Source organism: Hemiscyllium ocellatum, chromosome 24 (assembly GCF_020745735.1).
Source record: "Hemiscyllium ocellatum isolate sHemOce1 chromosome 24, sHemOce1.pat.X.cur, whole genome shotgun sequence".
Lineage (NCBI taxonomy): Eukaryota > Metazoa > Chordata > Chondrichthyes > Orectolobiformes > Hemiscylliidae > Hemiscyllium > Hemiscyllium ocellatum.
In genome coordinates, this window is record NC_083424.1 from 29379361 (window position 1) to 29400648 (window position 21288).

Consider the following 21288-nt stretch of genomic DNA (forward strand, 5'->3'; position numbering starts at 1 on the left):
AATTTAGCATGGCCAATTCACCTAACCCGCACATCTTTGGACTGTGGGAGGAAACCGGAGCACCCGGAGGAAACCCACACAGACATGGGGAGAACGTGCAAACTCCACACAGTCAGTCGCCTGAGTCGGGAATGGAACCCGGGTCTCAGGCGCTGTGAGGCAGCAGTGCTAACCACTGTGCCACCGTGCCGCCCACAAATATAGCCTCCAATTGAGTGAACACATGCCTCTCGTTCTGTTCTATTGCCTGAAGGTCACTGTCTGATTTGGGGCTTCTTACAGTACCTGGAATACCACGATCAGATGCATCCTAACTTATAACAGACTTGCCAATGCATGAACAGCTCATGATCAATCTCAGATTTGTGGAACACCTTGCTTCCAGATTAACATTCCCATCTTGGGTCCACTGTAGTGTTCCAGCAAAGCTGAAAACATGCTGGAGAAAAAGCATATCATTCTTTTCTTGAGCACATTACAACCTTCAGGCCTCAACATTTAGTTCACAAACTTCAGAGTATGAACACTGTCCTCCAATTCAATTAAATCTACACACAACACCACCCACACCCCATGGGTTTGTTCTTAGTAGGGTTGACCTATTTTCTATTCATAGACATCTTTAACACTTTGTGTCTTAATCTCTCCATTGCGGCCATAAGTACTCCCTTTGTCTTTTGATCGGAGCACCCTCTTACTACTAGCTTCTCCTCCCCCTTGTAAATAGCATAAAAAATAATAATTCTCCAGCCCCTTCAGTTCCAAAGAAGTCATTGGACTCGAAACTTCACCGTTTCTCTTGACAGCAGCTTCCAGAGTTGGTGATTATCTCCAGCACTTTGTGTTATTTTGAATTTCCAGCATCCACAATATTTTGCTTTTATTTTTGTTTCTATTAACATTACCTTAAAATTAAAGAGTCCATCTATGCCTTTTAAATTCAAAGTATCTTTCTTTGAGTGCATGGAACAATAACTTCTATCACATTATGCCCAGAATTGCTTGTTTAAAAATCAAATTATCTAAGACTGGCAGCTGTCTTTTCCCTAAAATGGGGGATTTCAAGACCAGCGGGCACACTTTTAAGTTGAGAAGAAAGAAATTTATAATAAAAAGACATGAGGCACTTTTTTTTGAGACACAGCAAAGTACACTGTGATCACAACTGCTTAAGGATCTAATTCTCAAATTTAATTGTTGCTAGATAAATCAATAAATCCAATTTGTTTACAGATTGATGGCGTTATACAATCAGTGGATGCACAATTGATTTTTTTAAACAGAGGGTGGTTCATGTGTGGAATGAACATCCTGAGGAAATGGTGGATGCAGGTACAAAAACGTTTAAGAGACATTTGGATAGATCCAGGAATAAAAGTTTGGAGGAAATGGGTCAGGAGCAGGCAGGTGGGACTAGTGTAGTTTGACATTATGTTGGACTGAAGGGTCTGTTTCTGTGCTGTACGACTCTATGACTATGCCAGAAGTGTCTACAGTTGTAGAGAAGTTGACTACAACCAATTTAAGAGCCAAAGGACTAAAAAGTTTTCCATTTTTTGCTGAAGTGTTTTCTTTAGTGAGCTTTGTGGGGCATGATCTGGCATGGTACACTGGGAGGAGCAAAATTCAGAAACTTAGTCACACTTCAACACAGACGAGTAGAGTGAGTGAATGTGACGGCTCTGAAACACTGTCTTCAAGGTACAGGTACAAGAAGTGACGCAGAAATGTCAATCCCAGGTGAGGCTTTTTAAAGTTTGCATCTGCATAGACTGGAGTATCTGACATGACTGGGGCCCAACGGCAAAGTACACAGTGATCACAATTGCTTAAGGATCAAATTCTCAAATTTAACTGTTGCTAGGTAAATCAATAAATCCAATTTGATTACAGATTGATGGCATTATACAATCAGTGGATGCACAATTGATACAATTACCCTGTCGCAGGGTCTGACATGAAATTAATTTATTCCATCTCCACAGAAGAGGACAGTAACTTATTCCACTCAATCTGCATGTAGTAACAGCCATTTTGTTTCACTATTGTGTGGCTGAGATTGGTGAAAAGATGGCACATGATCAGCTGTGTCCTAAGTGAGTTACAGAATTGACCAGAGACTAACAGTGATCCCACATCATTGATGATCCCTTTTCTGTTACTGTCCCTACAGTCAATGACCTTTTAGGCTCCCGGTTTTCATTCAGCCTATGTATGTTATTCTGAACATCTTAAATTTAACCAAAGTCCACGGTTTTGCAAATTGCCATACTTTTATTGGTCATACACTTTCACGCTGAGGCCAGACTGATAGCCACTTGTAACAATTTCAGCAACTACCCATCTCCTCTTACACAATGAGAGTACACTTTCTTGAATTACTTCTTTTTAACCATCATGCCCATGGCAACCCTGTCCAATGAATACAACCTCTAGTTTGAGCTTCCCATTTTCTTTGCTACAGCACAGATTACCCCAATTACTAATACCTGATTGTCAGTGACCAACCACCCAGACTAACTTGGGAGGACAGCCCTGACTGAGTACAGCCTAACACAGACTGAGTAGGTGGGAACTTGCAATCACAGCACAGCATGGAACTCCCCACAGTTTATAAGCTCTACTGCAGTAGTTGGTAATCCCCCAGAATGGCTGCACTTGGCCTGCAGTATTGATGTGGCACTGCAAGCTCACTAATCCCTACTTGTGGGCAGACCAAATATAGCCCCTGGACTAAGAAAAGACATGGTTAGTCCCTTGAATGTTCAACACTCTAAACAGTGACAAACTAAACAGCATGCAAGCCCAAGAGATGGAGGGAGGCCTGGACAAGTAAATGGTGAGCTGTTATTGCTGCCAAATAGCCACTGACTTTCATGTTAGGAATTGGTGATATCTAGTCTCTCAGGGGTGGAAGCAAGAATTGGCAAAACGTGAGGGGAGATTAGCAGAGATGAAAATACATGGAAATAAGATAGGCACCACTTAGTTTAAACCCCAAGGAGAGAATCAAATTTATGCTCTCACTCTCAAGAGCTTGGTTTCTCTTGTCACATTCTCCCATTTTTCCTCTCCATCACCAACACTGTTCAAGGCAACAGAAAACATCAAAGTCTTGAACGGTAACAAACCTGAATCAGGCGAAGCTAACTGGATTCTTTTGAAAAGGAAACGGAAAACTTCAGTCAAACTATTACAATACCACAGTAAACTCAGAGCTATTGGGAGTTACATGCTGTGCTGAGATTTCATATTCCACCTACTCAGAGGAACTACATCCAATAGCCTTCTGTTCAGCTAAATGACTTGCTTATTTAGAAATTATTTGAACTTTACTGAAGGAAAGAAGGTCCCTTCTTTAGTTATTACAGCAGTTCTCTGGTTACACACAGAAGGTGGACGGTCCAGCTAAAAATGGACATTTAACATGATATAAACACACAATTTTGCAAAAGTCCAAGTTGGCACAACTGATTAGTTAGCATTTCTATTTTGATAATTTTTTTCTTCCCCAAAATGATCTCTAGGAAATCTAAAAAAATGAACAAACTGTTTATTACAAAATTGTTACTGTATAATTTACAAACATTTGCAAATCTCAAATTGCTCTAGTCCCTAATTCCCATGTACAGCAAATTATTTCTTTTGAGCAGATTAGTCTTCCCGGAGATACTGTTCAGGTATTTCATCGTCTTTCGCTGACAGGTTTGCAATCTCTTTGCTGGCTTTCACTGCAGCTTCTTCTGTTCTTTTGAGATGAATTTCTTCGACTTGTACTTGAGCCAGTTTAGCCTCCGCTTTCAGGGCCAGTTGCTTGATCTCAGCCACCTGGGTCTGTGCCATCTGTATGTGAGTGTGTGCAGTTACTGACGCTGAATCGGCACCTGCACAAAAAGCTTTACACAGTCAGAGCGATGCCAAATCGGTGGCTTCCTTAAAATGGTGACAATCTCAAAATTCACTCAACAAAAAGGCAATGGGTGTTGGGTCACAGAATTTCTACAGTGCAGAAAGAGGCCATTCAGCCCATCGACTCTGCATTGACCCTCCAAACAGCACCTCCATCCAAACCTAGCCCCCAACTCAATCCCCATGACCCTGCATTTAGCTTGATCAATCCACCTACCCTGCACATCTCCGGACTGTGGGAGGAAACAAGATGAACAGACTTGACTGGAATTAATGTGGCTTTACAGTACACCACCTTCAGAAATCAGACAAGACAAAACATTGAGACATTTCTGTTCAACTCAATCCTTCAATGTTGTGGAGCTCACAACTTGAGCTGCCCCACTCTCCTCCCCCCCCCCCCCCCCCCCCCCAAAATATTTTGCCCCCGTTCCTAAGGATGACTGATATCACAAATGGAATAAAATTCACACACATCCAGAAGGATGCTCTTCCTAGGTTGGACTTCTTAATACTGGCAGATGATCAATTTTGCAAGCACCATCAAATCACAGTATACAGTACTGCCATTAATGCCCATTAAATAAACAGCTCAATATGGAGCAGTGGTAACAACGAGAGCACAGACATGACCTCAAAGATGCTCTCAGTGGTCATCTTGACACTAACTAAATTGCACTCTCAAGAGTCCAACTCTCTACCCAAAAACCAAAATCACCAATCTCAAGGGAAATTATGGACAGCCAATAGATACTGGCCAGGCCAGTGATACCCATTGATATGTTTTAAATGCTATCACAGCAGTATACCACACTCTGGAAAAAATCAAATATGTAAAGTATCATCCTGCACAGTCCACAAGTAGATTTAGCTCTTGCGCCTGTTCAGAGTGTGCTGAACGATACAAACTGATCCAGCAACACTTCAAATTCAAAAATATGAACCGTCTTCCTAAACTGCTCATTCTGCTCTTACTTCCTACCTCCTTTAAGGCTCTTCTTAAAAGTCATCTTTTACCAGATTTTTGGTCATTTGCCAAAATGCCTACATGGCTTGGTGTCATATTTGTTTGATAACACTCCAATGGAGTACCTTGGGATGTTTTTACTGTGTTAAAAGGTGCTATTTAAATGCAATTTGTTGTTATGCCATTCAGGACAATTCCTGCTGAGTATGCACTCATTAAAAACTATTATTCCAAATAAATATTAAAGATGCTTCTGCCCAACATTTATGTTGATGTCTAACCTAACGTAGGCTTTGGTTTCTGAGTGTAACGTTATCAAATGCAAGAAAAAATTGCAATCAGTTTCTCATTTAAATAGATACTAAATAGTGAATTATTTTATTATTATTTGATGTCAGAAAAAAACCGTGTTCTGGGAAATGCTCCACATTACTGTTATATGTTTGAGTGCAAACAACCTCTTCCAGCCAACAATATACTTGCATCTTTTTCATAATATTGGTATTGTCACTTGAAAGAGCATTTCTCTTGTTTTTGTAATTAAAAACAATGCAACCAAACCATGTCTTTAGAAGCTTAATACCTGCTTGATATGCAGCCTCTGCTGCCATTTCAGACACCTTGATTGCAGTCAACCATTTTGACTCGAAGCTCAAATACTTTTCTCGATACATGTTACTCTGCAGTGAATTACAAAATATAGTACAATAACTTGTGACTGGCAGTTTATCCAGGCATCAAGAAAAGCTGTTGAAAATCTTCTGTCAATTAAAAATATACACCATAGTGCATCCCTGTGGAGAGAATAAGCTTAAAAATGGTTAATTAAAATAGTTAAAAATCATTTTAATTTAAATCAAAAGCTTATGAACAGGGACCACGGTTCAAACTAACCAACATGGGATCAATATGTGGAAGCCTTTACTTCAAAGGGGATACAGATCTAACACATGGAATGAACTCTCCATACAGCAGTGGAGGTGCAAATCTTAGAATCCATCAATTAGAAGCTACAAAAGGTTAGTATACAGATACAAATGATAAAGGATAGAATTCCATTCATACCTTAATTAGGAGAGGAATTTGACACAGAAGTAAAAAGGTTATGCTTCAGTTATACACAGTACAACCTCGATTATCCGAATTTTGGATTATTCAGACAAGATCTCAAGGTCCCGTAAAAATGGCATTAGGCAACTGAGCTATCAATTAATTGGCATCATGGCATTGTTTAGACCACATCTGCATGCAGATTTTGTCATGTTATTGACGGAAGGATTTAAACACATTGAAGACAATTCAAAAGGAGGTTTATTGATTTGATACCTGGAGCGAATAAGTTTCCCTATTATTAGGAAATATCGGACAGGCGGAATTGGATTTCACTGAAGTTTGAGAGGGAGGAGTGATTTGACTGAAGCTTAAGATACTGAATGGTTTTGAGAAGGTGAGTGTTAAAATGATGCTTGCTTGTAGGCGAGTCCAGAATTAGGGGACAGATTTTTAAAACAGGAGTGGCCAGTTTAGGCACAAGGGGAAAATCAGAGGCTGGAGTAATTTGGGATCTATGTGTCCCAGAAGTCAGTGGACGAAAGGTCAATGGATATTTTTCAGGTAGAGGTGGAGAGATTCATGGCATGGACACACGAGATTATTGGGGTTAGAGGGAATGTGAAATTCGGAACACAAACCGAATAACCTTGACCTAATTTAGAGATAGAACAAGGTGAATAACCAATCTCCTTGCCTAATTCAGGGGACACAGGTCATCTTGAATGGACGGACTGAATGTCTAATATTGCAACTTTTGAAACCTGTCGCTGGAGCAAGTAATTTCAGAATGAACAAATTAAACAAATTTTCATCTGTATTCTGATTTTACAATATATATTCCTAACCTTCTGATGGTCACAGTTTCTGAGAATTAACTATTTACAGCAGGGTGTAGTAAACACCTTATCTTCATGCCTTTTTGAGCTGGATTTGAACCCAGCTTTGTCTATATTGTCAGTAGAACATAGGAACCAAAGCCAGCCAATCAGCTCCTCAAGTCCGTTGCACCCAACTAAAATGAGATCATGGCTGATCTGTGGCCTAACTCCATATACCTGCCATCAGCCCATATTCCTCAATACCTTTGTCTAATAACCATTTATCCATCTTAGATTTAAAATTAATTGATCCTGTATCTATTGCAATTAGTGTGAGAGAGAGTTCCAAATATCTATTGCCCTGTTTCTGTAGGAGTGCCTCAGACCATCTCTCCTGAATGGTCTGACCCCAATTCTCAGTCTATGCCCCCTTTTGGGATAGTAGCTATATCCTTTCTGGCATAAATGCCCTACAATGGGAAATCTTAATTTACCTCTTGCAAATATAAACTCCAAACTAAAATGCGTTCAATTTGAAACAAGGTTGGTAAACTCAACAAATGAAATGGAATGGGTTGCAAAGTAGAGAATGCTGTTCTGCTGTTAGGTGTAAAGGACAGTAGTGGAGCAAAAAGTACACTTTGCAACAGGCTGAATTTCATGTGGTTTATCTTACGTTACTCATGCCAGAAATTTGAAACAGGAAAAAGTTCCCTTCCCATTTTATCTCTGAAGTACTTATGAGAGGAAACATTGAAACATACCTTTACGCGAGCCTCAATTATGACCTGCCAAATGGCATCTTCCTCTTTTTCGCTTATGTGGCCAACAAGACCAGAGTACTGCTGCTGAAGGGAGACTAAAGTGTGGACAGCCTAGAGTAAACCAACATACTTATACCAAGACACCATTTCTTTTAAGTAAAACAAATAATAGAGATAGACTTACTTTCATTAGGCTAACATTTTAACAGACAACTAGGAGTTATGATATTTTGAATTCTTTAAAACTGTATAAATTTATATGAAAAGTTTACCATTCTATTACAATCATATATCATTCTGTAAACACAAAGACGACATAGGTTTTTGTGACTTATGACACATAGGGTCTGTGTTTTAACCAAACTACAGATTCTGTGGGCCAAGTGGCCTCTTCTGTACAATGATTCGACATGATTGGGGAGATCAACTTACTGATCACCACCAAAAACACGTGATGCCCAGACAGAGCATAATGTAGCCGAAGTCCTCACTTCAGGAATACATAAAAGTCTTCGAGCAAGTTGTGTCAGTTAGCAAATGGAAGTTCAAACTACTGCAAAGGGCAGATTCTTAGGCCTACGGCTGAGGAAAACAGCCTGTAGATTAAAAAAAATTAAAATCGTTGACTGCTTCCAAGCAAACTACTTCAACATACCTTAGTATATTCTGTCAAAGCATCAATAAGTGCAAGTGTTGTTTGTGACAGGAAAGTATTGGCCCCATCAGTTACCAATGAGACAGCCCGTTTGATTAAATCCTCATGGGCGAGAGACGTTGACGCAGATTGCGACTGAAAAATCAAGTGTTAGGTATAAATATCATCAACTGGGAGGAAACGTTAAAGGCAGAATTTGCAGATACACACTATGAACATCATAATTAATCCAGACTAATAAACGTATTTCAGACTGACTGAATTGGTCAAGTCCCAAAGGGAGTGACTGCTATACTGGGCCTGCAGCAGGTGCTGAGGGACATGAAAAAGGAAAAAAAATGTACTTCACCTTATCTTCACCAATTCCACTCAATTAAGTTTTAGAATAAAATTACTATCTCCTGCACAGGCACTTCATTAAAAAACTAAAATTGAAGCATCTATTTCAGAAAGGTTGGTAAGCAAGGTGGGAGAGAACATGGGTGATAAAAGTGTGGTGCTGGAAATGCATAGGTCAGGCAGTAGCCGAGGGACAGGCTCTTTCAAGCAGAAGTCCTTCACCAGAAGAGAGATCCAAATTACAGAGGCAGTTCATGGCACAGACCTTCCATTCGTGATAACATTGAGGCTCCCAGAACTCACCATTATTATGGAATAAAATCCATACTCTGTCCACACGCAATTAAATGTGTAAACAGCGGCTCAAATTACCCAACCTCTCAAGTTGCAGCAGAACAATGTCGCTAATGGGTGTGCCATGGAAAGACATAGCACATCATGAATGGGAGTCCATCCCCATTAAAAATGCCCAAAAATGTTAATAGTGCAAATAAGTGATTTCTTACAATGTCATCAGCAAAATTAGTGCCAGCCAACATCACTGGCCCTGAAAACAGTAACTGTCAGCTACAAGATTCATTCCTTCAGAACAGAAGGAAATGTTGGAAAGTATTTTATTTTCCAGTTTAAATCATCTTCACCTCTCAATCCCAGATTTAAGTTCAAATAATTACTTGCTTCCTTTACATACTTTAAATCTAATTTAGATTTGCTGAACCACCAATTTAGGAGAAAGGGTGACTTACAGGTAATGCTATATGTTCTCAGGACATGGATTCAAATTGCATCAGAGCAGATGATGAAGTGTGAATGGAATTAATAAAGTTGGAATTAAAAGCTAGTCCAAGAATGATGAAACCATTATCAGTTATCATAAATATCCATCTGGTTCTGCCAACCTCACATGGTCTAGTCTATGTGTGACTCCAGTTCCATAGCAATGTAGGTGATTCTTAGCTGACCCAGCAAGTCACTCAGTACCAACACAGTCTCACAAAAAGGAATGACACCAGATGGATCACCTAACATTAACCAAGACACTAGAAATGCAACAGCACACACAACCCTGCAAACTCTTCCTTAGTCAATTTTTTTTGCACTTTGGTCAAAGTTAGCATAGAATAATCAAGCAACAGCCTTACATTACCTCAAAGATAATGACTTCCATGAGACTGACTACCATCATCACTGGTTATGTCCCTGCTGCATTGGCAGAACAGACCTGCCAGAGGTGGTGGCACCAAGGCATACAGTTGGGAGGGAACTGTCCTGGAGTCCTCAACATAGACTCTGGGCTCTATGAAGTTGCAGGGCAGAGGTCAAGCAAAGGCAAGGAAACCTCCTGCTGATTAGCACAGAATCTATCACATCCTCCTCAGATGATGAATCGGTTCTCCTCAACGTTGAACACCACTTCTCAGGTACATAGAATGCCCAGGGTGGGGTGGCAGAAAGACAGAGAACATCGATCCAATATTGGCCTAGTTGCATACTACTGACTGAATTGGTCAAGTCCCAAAGGGAGTGACTGCTATACTGGGCCTGCAGCAGGTGCTGAGGGACATGAAAAAGGAAAAAAAATGTACTTCACCTTATCTTCACCAGTTTCTCGATAGCAGATGCTTCTGTCCACAATAGCATCAGTCAGAATGAACATTGCACAGTCTTTGTACAGACAAAGTATTATCGACATGAAGCCAGGACTATATCACTTTGGGTGGCAGTGTGTTCTATGGCACAGATTTCAAACAGATCTAACAACTTAAGGCATTAAAGAGGCACTACAATCTGTAACCTCAATGGCCTCACACTTCCCCACTATCAGCGCCACAAGCCAGGAAATCAACCTTGATGAAGCAAGAGTACAGGTGGGCATGTCAGGAGCAACTCGGAGAAGGTGAGGACTGCAGATGCTGGAGATCAGAGCTGAAAAATGTGTTGCTGGAAAAGCGCAGCCGGTCAGGCAGCATCCAAGGAGCAGGAGAATCAACATTTCTTCAGGAATGAGGAGGGTGTGCCAAGCAGGCTAAGATAAAAGGTAGGGAGGAGGGACTTGGAGGAGGGGCGTTGGGAATGCGATAGGTGGAAGGAGGTTACGGTGAGATTGATAGGCCGGAGAGGTGGTGGGGGCGGAGGGGTCAGGAAGAAGATTGCAGGGCAAGAAGGCAGTGCTGAATCCGAGGGTCGGGACTGAGATATGGTTGGGGGGGGAAATTTGGTGAGGGGAAATGAGGAAGCTGGAGAAAACTGCATTCATCCCTTGTGGTTGGAGGGTTCCTAGGCAGATGAGGCGCTCTTCCTCCAGGCATCGTGTTGCCATGATGTGGCGATGGACTCAGCCAAGGACCTGCATGTCCTTGGCGGAGTGGGAGGGGGAGCTAAAGTGTTCAGCCACGGGGCGGTTGGTGCAGGTGTCCCAGAGGTATTCTCTGAAATATTCCGCAAGTAGGCAGCCTGTCTCCCCAATGTAGAGGCGGCCACATCGGGTGCAGCGGATGCAGCAAATGGTGTGCGTGGAGGTGCAAGTGAATTTGTGACGGATATGGAAGGATCCCTTGGGGCCTTGGAGGGAAAGGGGGGGGGGGGGGGGCGCAAGTTTTGCCTTTCTTGCGGTTGCAGGGGAAGGTGCTGGGAATGGAGGTTGGGTTGGGGGGGGGGGGGGGGGGTGTGGACCTGACGAGGGAGTCGCTGAGGGAGTGGTCTTTCCAGAACGTTGATAGGGGAGGGGAGGGAAATATATCCCTGGTGGTGGGGTCTGTTTGGAGGTGGCGGAAATGATGAAGGATGATACGACGTGTCTGGAGGTTGGTAGGTGAGGACCAGTGGGTTTCTGTCCTGGTGGCGATTGAAGGGGCAGGGTTCAAGGGCAGAGGAGCGGAAAGTGGAGGAGATGCGGTGGAGAGCATCGTCAACCATGTTGGAGGGGAAATTGCGGTCTTTGAAGAAGGATGCCATCTGGGTTGTTCGGTTTTGGAGTTAGTCCTCCTGGGAGCAGATGCAGCGGAGGCGAAGGAATTGGGAATGGCGTTTTACAGGGGGCAGGGTGGGAGGAGGTGTGATCTAGGTGGCTGTGGAAGTCAGTCGGTTTATAGTAAATGTCCGTGTTGAGTCGGTCGCCCAAGATAGAAATGGAGAGGTCGAGGAAGGGGAGGGAGGAGTCTGAGACGGTCCAGGTAAATTTGAGGTCAGGGTGGAAGGTGTTAGTAGAGTGGAAGAACTGTTCAACCTCCTCGTGGGAGCATGAGGTAGCACCAATACAGTCATCGACGTAGCGGAGGAAAAGGTGGGGGGTGGTGCCAGTGTAGCTGCGGAAGGTGGACTGTTCCACATATCCTTCGAAGAGACAGGCATAGCTGGGGCCCATGCGGGTGCCCATGGCCACTCCTTTGGTTTGGAGGAAGTAGGAGGATTGGAAAGAGAAGTTGTTCAGAGTGAGAACCAGTTCAGTCAGTCGAAGGAGGGTGTCAGTGGAAGGGTACTGGTTGGTGTGGCGGGAAAGGAAGAAGCGGAGGGATTTGAGGCCTTCGTGATGTGGGATGGAGGTGTACAGGGACTGGATGTCCATGGTGAAGATAAGGCGTTGGGGGCCAGGGAAGCAAAATTCATGGAGGAGGTGGAGGGTGTGGGTGGTGTCCCGAAAGTAGGTGGGGAGTTCTTGGACTAAGGGGGTCAGAACCATGTCGAGGTATGCAGAGAGGAGTTCGGTGGGGCAGAAGCAGGCTGAGACAATGGGTCGGCCGGGGCAGTCAGGTTTGTGGATTTTGGGCAGGAGGTAGAAACCTACATTCTCTGCAGTCAGGCCTACCCCAGCTCAGGACAACACTCTCACCGACCTGCAAAGGACCTCTACTGTTCTTCATCCTCAGAAGAATCCATACACTAAACAAACAGTTCTTCCTAGCCATATCGGAAATTAAAGACAGTAAGTACCAAAAACTTTCATGTACTTACCCCCACACTCAGTGTATCAGAGCAAAAGGAAAGACTGAAGAATCTAAGCATCTTTAGACAGATAGGCCAAGTGGCAAAGATCTGTGACACTGGAGTGTCAGCCAATGGCTATCACCAGTAAGAGAATCTATCATGTCTTGACATTCAATGGCATTTTTATTATTGAATTTCCCCGAGACAAAAAAAAAAATCAACATCCTGGGTGTCACCATTGGTTAGAAAGAGAGCTGAAATAACCACATAAACACTGACTACAGTGGCTAAGAATCCTGCAGTGAGCAACTCACCTCCTGACTCCACAAGATCTGTCCACCATTTACAAGACAGAAGCCAGCAGTGTGATGGAATACTCCCCATCTGTACTGCTCCAATAACACTATCCAGGACAAAGTAGCACGTCTGACTGGCACCCTCACACCTTCAATATTTACTCCTATCAACACAGTAGCAGCAGCAATATGCATCATTTTCATGATGCACTACAGTAACTCACCAAGGCTCCTTAGACTACACCTTCTAAACTCTCAACCTCTACCAACAATGGCAGGAGATAAATGGGAAAGCCGTCACTTGCAAGTTTCTCTCCAAACCACACGGTATCCTGACTTGGAAATATATTGCTGTTTCTTCACTGTCACTGGGACAAAATCCTGGAACTCCCTCCCTAATGGCATTGTAGATGGCAACATTCAAGGCAGCAGTTCACCACGCTGGCTTTAACCAGTGATGTTCACATCCTGTGAATGAATAAATGAAACTGCAAGTTCTCCTGTAGGTCAGGAGAGTTTTACCAGGATATTGCTGGGAACAGAGTGTTTGAGTTATTAGGAGAGGCTGGGACTTCTTTCACTGGAGTGTAGGAGGTCGAGGGGTGACATTATAGAGGTTAATAAAATCATGAGGGATATAGTTAAGATGAATGGCAGGGTGAACTATTTCAAGACTAGAGAACATGTTTTAAGGCAAGAGGAGAAAGATTTACAAAAGAAACGAGGGCCAATTTTTTTCTTAAACACAGAATAGTTAGGTGTGTGGAATGAACTTCCAAAGGAAGTGGTGGATGTACAATTACAACATTTAAAAGATATTTAAATAATGAGAAATAAATGTTTGGAGGGATATGGGTCAAGCGCAGGCAGGTGAGATTAGTTTAGTATGGGATCATGGACAGCATGATACTTGTTGGCCCAAGGGGCCTGTTTCTGTGCTGTAGGAGTCTAAGTCATAGATCATTTTGAGGAACTCTCTTCCTCACAGTACTTTGTGCTGTTAAGACAACAGTTTATCAATGGCAATTAGTGATTACAAAAAAAACATTGGCGTTGCCAATGATGCTCATGTCCCATGAATCAAGAAAGAAAAGAAACGCTGGCTCTCAATTGCCTTTTGCTGGTGCAAAGAGATTGGAGTTTTGGTGGAATTCACACCACACAGACAGACACACACACACACACACATACACACACGGCAGCTGCTTTTCCCATTCATTTGCATTATCCAAATTGGTTCGTTTTAATGAGGCAAAAGTATTTTTACATCCCATCGGACCCACAAAATTCAAGCCACAAACCCAGAGAATCTGAAATAAGTGCCAAATGACCAATTTCTTGCATTGCAAAGAACATTGAGGAAAGTCTATGAAGAGGGGAGCATGTGTAACCATATTTTCCTGTCTATGAGATAAATCATCACAGTCACTGCCCAAAGCAATACGTGAAGACATCTTACAAAATTGGGAAGTATTTCCCCTAAGTTTTAACTTGCCCATTTCCAGTTCACCCTGACAGGATTATTTCTCCATTCACTTAAGGTATTCCCTCTCCGCCAGTAAAAGGGGAGGGGCAGTAATATGAAGAGAAAATGGCCACCCGTCTCAGAAGTGAATGCAGTGGGAGCTAGAGAAGTAGAAAGATTGCAAAAGGGACTGCCAGTTCTGCCAAGGTGTTCCTCAGCAAGGGAACGACTGTTCCAAATGGACAACTTGTCTGCCATCATTCAATATGAAGAGAGTAAGAAAATAAACTGATCACATAAGTGGAGCCCTAACCTATCAGAGATCTCCTGTCTTAGCAACATAGTTCATACTTCTCAAAATAGGTCATGACCAATGTTGACAAGTTATTACCAAAACAAACCTGGTATAAAGCTGTAATATTCAACATAAAACAAGGCAAAACGGTTTGTGTGGGGGGTGGTTTGATAGTCAGTGGTTCCACTTTTCCCACAGGACAGGGAAGCAACAGAAAAGGTGGTCAGCTTGCTCAGGGAGCCCCGACTGTATTCATGGGACTAGCTCCTATGTGGAGTAAAGATTGTGATTGGATCATCTGATGATACATTAACTTTGGTTTCTCTTCACAGATGCTGCCAGACCTGCTGAGCTTTTCCAGCAACTTATAGAATCCCCAGTGTGATAACAGAGCAGCTGGCCCAATAAGTCTACACCAACCCTCCAAAGAGGATCCCACCCACACCCATCCCCCGACCCTATCCTATAGCCCTGCATTTCTCATGGATAACACAGCTAACCTACACATTCCTGAACACTGGGTAATTTAGCATAGCCAATCCACCTAATGTGGGCATCTTTGGACAATGGGAGGAAACCAGAACACCCGGCAGGAACCCACACAGTCAAAAACTGGAGTTGAACCTGAATCCGTGGCATTGTGAGGCAGCAGTGTTAATTACTGGGCCATCATACCAGCCCTAATAAAATTTCTGTTTTTGTTTTTGATTGACAGCATCTGTAGTTCTTTCAGTTTTTATGATACAAGAGTAGTTCGCTGCACTAGAGTCATAGACAAATCCAGCACGGAAACAGACCCTTCAATCCAACTCATCCATGCCGACCAGATATCCTAAACTAATCTAGTCGCATTTCCCAGCACTTGGCCCATATTCTTCTAAACCATTCCTATTCATATACCCATCCAGATGGGTTTTAAAATGTTATAATTATGCCAGTCTCCATCATTTTCTTTGGTAGCTCATTCCATACTAGTTACAACCATCGCAAGATCAGAGAAATTTCAGATTTTTCCAACATTTGTCTTGTTGTTTATAAGAAGTCTGTTCAAAGCAAAAAAAAAGCAAAACTTCCGTGACACAGAACCTTTGACAACTGCAGGAGATCCCAAGGCAACCAATGAAAAACACAATGACCTAACGTTTAGTCACATTGCTTTGTGTGGGGCAGCCTTGGTAAATCACATGGTATTTTCCCTACAATTTTTATATTGTAAAGATCCACTGGCAAATTGCACGCTTGGACTGCAATCCCGAACAAACTACCTGAAGAATCCGGGCATTAATTTTACTTCATATTCTAACTGTTCATGCCACAGCGACAAGTTTCTCTAACTAAAGAACTTAGAAATAGCATTATTTGTTAGTGTACCTCAATCAGGTTTTAAAATGAGGGGCGAGGTTGAGACTGAAACAACGGTAATCGATCGTCGTGATCGGGCTACATGGTCCGGTTGTCTCATGCAAATATTCAAACTCCACATTATTCAACAACATCTACAGCTCTGAACTACGCGCGCCTCAGACTACTTCCCTACTTATAACGCGTATTTTAAAAATAGATGGCACCTGTACCTGTGAAATGGGAATAGCGGCCAGCGTTGCACCCAGCCCTAGTGCCACTCTTTGCCACCTTCGTTTCCTGCTGTGGAGCAGAGCCAGGGAGAGGGTCCTTCTAAAAGACAAAATACAAGTTAGAGCCGGCTGTGAGACGGGAGAGCAGAACACGTCCCTGACACTACCACAGGAGGGTCTCGCACGCCCAGACCAATACAGCTCAGTCTCCGCAGCAGGGCGAGGGCGAGCCCGGTCAATAGAATGAAGAATTGTAGCAATTTCATGGTAATGACCTGGACAAACGGCTACAGCGAGACATCAACCTATAGAACGGCGCAGCCATTGTCTCAACATTCCACCAGCTGGTGCGCGCAACGTCACTGCGTTCCAAGAACGGAACCGTCACGTGACCATCCATGAGCTGGCGCCTGCGCACAGCGATCTGGAGAAATTACGCTGAGAGGTTTGGGGTGTGCTCAAGTCTTCCGTGGTCAGGCTCTTCGTCCACTGCAATGACATCCAGGGGCTCTGTGGCACAGGGTGGTGTGTGCCGGAGACTCTCACTAGCTTCAGAGGTGTTGTGTTAACTCTGCAGCAGGTTGATTAAAAAAAAAGGCCAAAGTGGCCAGGGCGAATCTTTACGCAGGCGCACAGACGGTCACTCTGCCCTCAATAAACAATGTCAATAAGTATAGTGCTGGAAAAGCACTGCCGTTCAGGCAGCATCCGAGGAACAGAAGAGTCAGTGTTCCGAGCATAAGCTCTTCATCAGGCATGTGTTGGGGGAGGGGCAGACCCAATGGGGGCTGAGAGATAAATGAGGGGGTGGGGCTGAGGGTTAGCTGGGAATGCCATAGGCAGACGAAAGTGGGGAAGTGATGGTGATAGGTTGGAGAGGAGGGTGGAGCGGATAGGTGGGAAGGAAAATGGATGGGCCATGACCGCAGTGCAGAGATGGAGGGTTGGATATGGGATATGGGATAAGGTGGGGTTGGAGGGGAGATGAGGAAACTGGTGAAATCCACATTACTGCAGGTGGTTGGAGGTTCCCAAGGCAGAAGATGAGGTGTTCTTCCTCCATCTGGTGGCTAGAGTTTGGCAGTGGAGGAGGGTCAGGACTTGTTTGTCCTTGGTGGAATGGGAGGAGTTGAAGTGGGAGAAAGGATTGCAGATGCTGGAGATCAGAGTCGAGACTGTGGTGCTTGAAAAGCACAGCGGGTCAGGCAACATCCGAGGAGCAGGAGAATTGATGTTTTGAGCATAAGCCTTTTGTTGGGAATGGGGCTTGTGAGCTAACGGGTAAGAGAGATGAAGGGGGGTGGTTTGGGGCTGGGGAGAAGGTAGCTGAGAAGGCAATAGGTAAATGAAGATGGGGGTGAAGGTGATAGGTCGGGGAGGAAAGTAGAATGGATAGGTGGGAAGGAAGATGGACAGGTCATGCGGCTGATGCTGAGTTGGAAGGTTGGATCTGGGATAAAGTGAGTGGAGCGGAAATGGGGAACCTGGTGAAATCCACATTGATCCTGTGTGGTTGGAGGGTGCCAAGGCAGACGACAAGGCGATCTTCCTCCAGGCATCGGGTGGTTAGGATTTGGTGATGGAGAAGGCCCAGCACATTCATGTCCTTGGTGGAGTGGGAGGGGGAGTTAAATTGTGTGGCCACAGGGCGGTAGGGTTGCTTTGTGCATGTGTCCCAGAGATGTTCTCTGAAACATTCTGCAAGTAGGCATCTTGTCTCTCCAATGTAGAGGAGACTGCATCAGGAGCAACGGGTACAGAGAATGACGTGTGGAAATGCAGGTAAATCTTTGAATGTGGAAGGCTCCTTTAGGACCTTGGACAGAGGTGAGGGGGAGGTGTGGGTGCAGGTTTTGCAATTCCTGTGGTGGCAGGAGAAGGTGCCGGGAGGGGAGGGTGGGTTGGTGGGGGCGTGGATCTGACAAGAGAGTCACAGAGGGAATGGTCTTAACTGAATGCAGATTGAGGTAGGGAGAGAAATGTATCTCTGGTGGTGGGGTCCGTTTGTAGGTGGCAGAAATGGCAGAGGTTGGTGGGGTGGAAGGTGAGGATCCTTGTCCTTGTTCTGTCCTTGTTGGAGGGGTGGGGTTTGAGGGCAGAGGTGCGGGAAGTGGTTGAGATGTGCTGGAGGGCATCATGAACCACATGGGGGGAAATTACAGTCTTTGAAGGAGGCCATCTGGTCTGTTCTGTGGTGGAACTGGTCCTCCTGGGAGCAGATGTGGCGGAGGCAGATGATTTGGGAATAAGGGAAAACATTTTTAACAGGAGGCAGGGTGGGAGCAGGTGTAGTCCAGGTAGCTGTGGGAGTCAGTGGGTTTGTAGAAGATGTCCATGTTGAGTCAGTGACCTTTGATGTAGATGTAGAGAAGGGGTGATGTAGAGAGTCCAGGAAGGGGTGGGAGATGTTTCAGATGAACTTAAGGTTGGGGTGGAACGTGTTAGCAAATCTGATAAACATCTTGCCACTGTGTTTGTCCCAGAGTTGTTCTCTGAAATGTTTCGCATGTTGGTGTCCTGTCTCCCCAATGTAAAAGAGACCAAATCGAGAGCAATGGACACAGTAGATGAGGTGTTTGGATTTGCAGGATAATCTCTGTCAGATGTGGAAGGATCCCTTGGGGCCTTGGATGGACGTGGGGAGCATGTTTCATACCTCTTGCGGCAACAAGGAAATGTGCCGAGAATGGAGAGTGAGTCCCAACCACACGGGATCGATGTCGATTTCACCATTTTCTTCATCTCCCTCCCTCCACCTTATCCCAGATCCAAACTTCCAACTCAGCACCACACTCTTGAACTCTCATACCTGTCCATCTTCCTTTCCACCTATTCACTCCGACCTATCACCATTACCCCCCTCACCTTCATCTACTTATTGTATTCCCAATTATCTTACCCCCATCCCACCCTACTCCCATTTATCTCTCAGCCGCTCGCCCCCCTCACCCCCACATTCCTGATGAAGAGATTGTGCTCAAAAGGTCGACTCTCCTGCTCCTCAGATGCTGCCGGCTCTGCTTTTCTAGCACCACACATTTTGACTCTGATCTCTAGCATCTGCAGTCCTCACTTTCTCCCTGCAATAAACAATGCTTCATATCTGTTGGTACCTCGTTATACTGTTCTTGCATCATGCAGCTTTAAGCATGTTACATTTTTCTGTCCTCTGAGTATACAGAAAATATACTCAACCTCTTTTGAATAGTGAGTGTGGGAATGCAAAACACATTTCTTTCCTTAATATATGACCTTTAACACTAAAGTAAAAAGTGAGGTCTGCAGATGCTGGAGATCAGAGCTGAAAATGTGTTGCTGGTTAAAGCGCAGCAGGTCAGGCAGCATCCAAGGAACAGGAAATTCGACATTTCATTCCTGATGAAGGGCTCTGGCCCGAAATGTCGAATTTCCTGTTCCTTGGATGCTGCCTAACCTGCTGTGCTTTAACCAGCAACACATTTTCAGCTTTAACACTAAAGTACAACTTTGTTAAATATTACAGTTGTGCACTGATTCCCAGAAGGGAAAAAACAATAAAATGAGAGAAGAACAATATGCTGGTCTGATTAATCTGTGTATCTCAAAGTGGAATTCCAGAATGACCAGTATGTTCACTTCCAAATGTAATCATTTTACCCTTTGGGTATGAAATAAAATACCATTGACCAGGTTTTCCAAGCAGTAGCGATCTCATGCAGACCGTCACTTTGGCCCTTCTTTATGAAAGAAGACAGCTCTACATTTATAAGAGGAAGTCCTGCTCGGGGCAGGGCCATTGTTCCTTTCAGACAGTTCTTTACTCACACACAACTGCCAGAGAAAGACAAACCGTGCTCCTTTTCAAAGCAGTAGGTACATACAGTAAATGTGATGTTGGGCTGCTGTGAGGGCAGGATGTCAGACGGATAGAAGTGGGACAGGATACCAGGTAAGAAGGATGCCAGCTGGGAAAGATACCGGCTAAGGATTGGATAGACTGCCAAGGGTTGGATGCCAGATGAATAGGGTACGTTCTTTAGGGAAATCGGATTGGTTCTGGGCCAGTATGGGGTAGCAGAGGTGTCAGGTCATGTGGTAGGGGGAAGTTGGGTCACAACATTTAACCAAAAACATTCTCATGATGATTGGTTATGTTTTCATTCTAACCACTTCCCCCAAAGTTAAGTTTTCACAGGTTCAGAATTCAAGGTGAGGTCATGATTCTCCCTGAACTGATCTTTTAAAATCAGCTGGTCTGGAACACGCTGTTGGGGGCTGTTTCTGGTCAAAGGGAAACATGGGTCAGGCTCTGCATCTGTGCAACTATGTCTTCTGCACTTCCCAATATAAACGCTCACATCAGACCTTTGACTCCATCAAGGAAAGAGCAGTAACTGCTGAGTTGGTGGCCATCTGCTGCTGTTTTGGAGAAGGCCTCATTTCACCTCACTTTGGGTCTAATGACCAACCACTGCCTTCAGGACATTCCCAGAGGGTCCTGTTGCTTTGTACATCAGCCTTGCCCCATGGTCCTTGTGTTCACTCAATTTTACTTCGTGCTTTTTTACATTCTTCAGACCAGTGTCTCTATCACTGGCAATGTCTTTGATTTTGTTTTTTGTGTGGTTTCTTCAGGTCTTGGTACAAGCTCAGGCCCAACTTGGTTACTAACAATGTATGTCTTTTGTTTCAATGTACATACTGTTAAAGCTATGGACCAGGAGAATCCATGCTGCGCACGAACAACCCCCTCACTGCAGCCGGAGTAGATGACCATTGAGGTGCCCAGGACATCATACTTACCTCAGAGGCGTTTTTTAAAGATAATCATCTATCTCTGCAGAGGAACCCAGAGATGATCTTTGAAAGGGTATCATTACTGACAAGAGCTTTGAAAGGGGTCATATATGCAGGATTGGAGGAGATTGAAAAATTGATTATGTGAGGTAAAGTTGGACCAAAGATGATCAAACATTGAGTCAGTAGAGGAATTGAGGAAGCAGATAGGGAAAAGAAAATCTTTTTGAGGTAGGCAGAGAGGGGACTGAGACAGCTGAGTAGATCATCTCAAATTTTAAGATGAAAATGCATATCAGTGCTCACACTTGAAATGAGGGTGGGTGGGGTGGGGTGGGGAGTCCAGCATGCCAAAGCAAGAGAAAGCAATTTGGCAATGTTTGCAAACCCTCTAAGTTGAACCTAAAATGGTAGGGGGATCTGGCAGCTCAGTGGGCAAGATAGTATTACTTG

General features: G+C 44.0%; 1 protein-coding gene across 2 annotated transcripts; it reads right to left on the minus strand.

The window, feature by feature from the left end:
• Positions 1-2254: 2254 nt before the first annotated feature.
• LOC132827131 (diablo IAP-binding mitochondrial protein-like) lies at positions 2255-16803 on the minus strand. Of its 2 annotated transcripts, XM_060843643.1 has the most exons (6): positions 16335-16803; positions 16060-16159; positions 8167-8301; positions 7512-7622; positions 5460-5556; positions 2255-3884 (listed from the first exon to the last, which is right to left on the minus strand). In XM_060843643.1, exons 1-6 carry the CDS (start codon positions 16457-16459, stop codon positions 3655-3657), a joined length of 798 nt encoding a protein of 265 aa, XP_060699626.1. In that variant the 5' UTR covers positions 16460-16803; the 3' UTR covers positions 2255-3654. The 2 variants fall into 2 exon arrangements, with proteins under 2 accessions (XP_060699626.1, XP_060699627.1); XM_060843644.1 differs by lacking the exon at positions 7512-7622.
• Positions 16804-21288: the final 4485 nt, after the last annotated feature.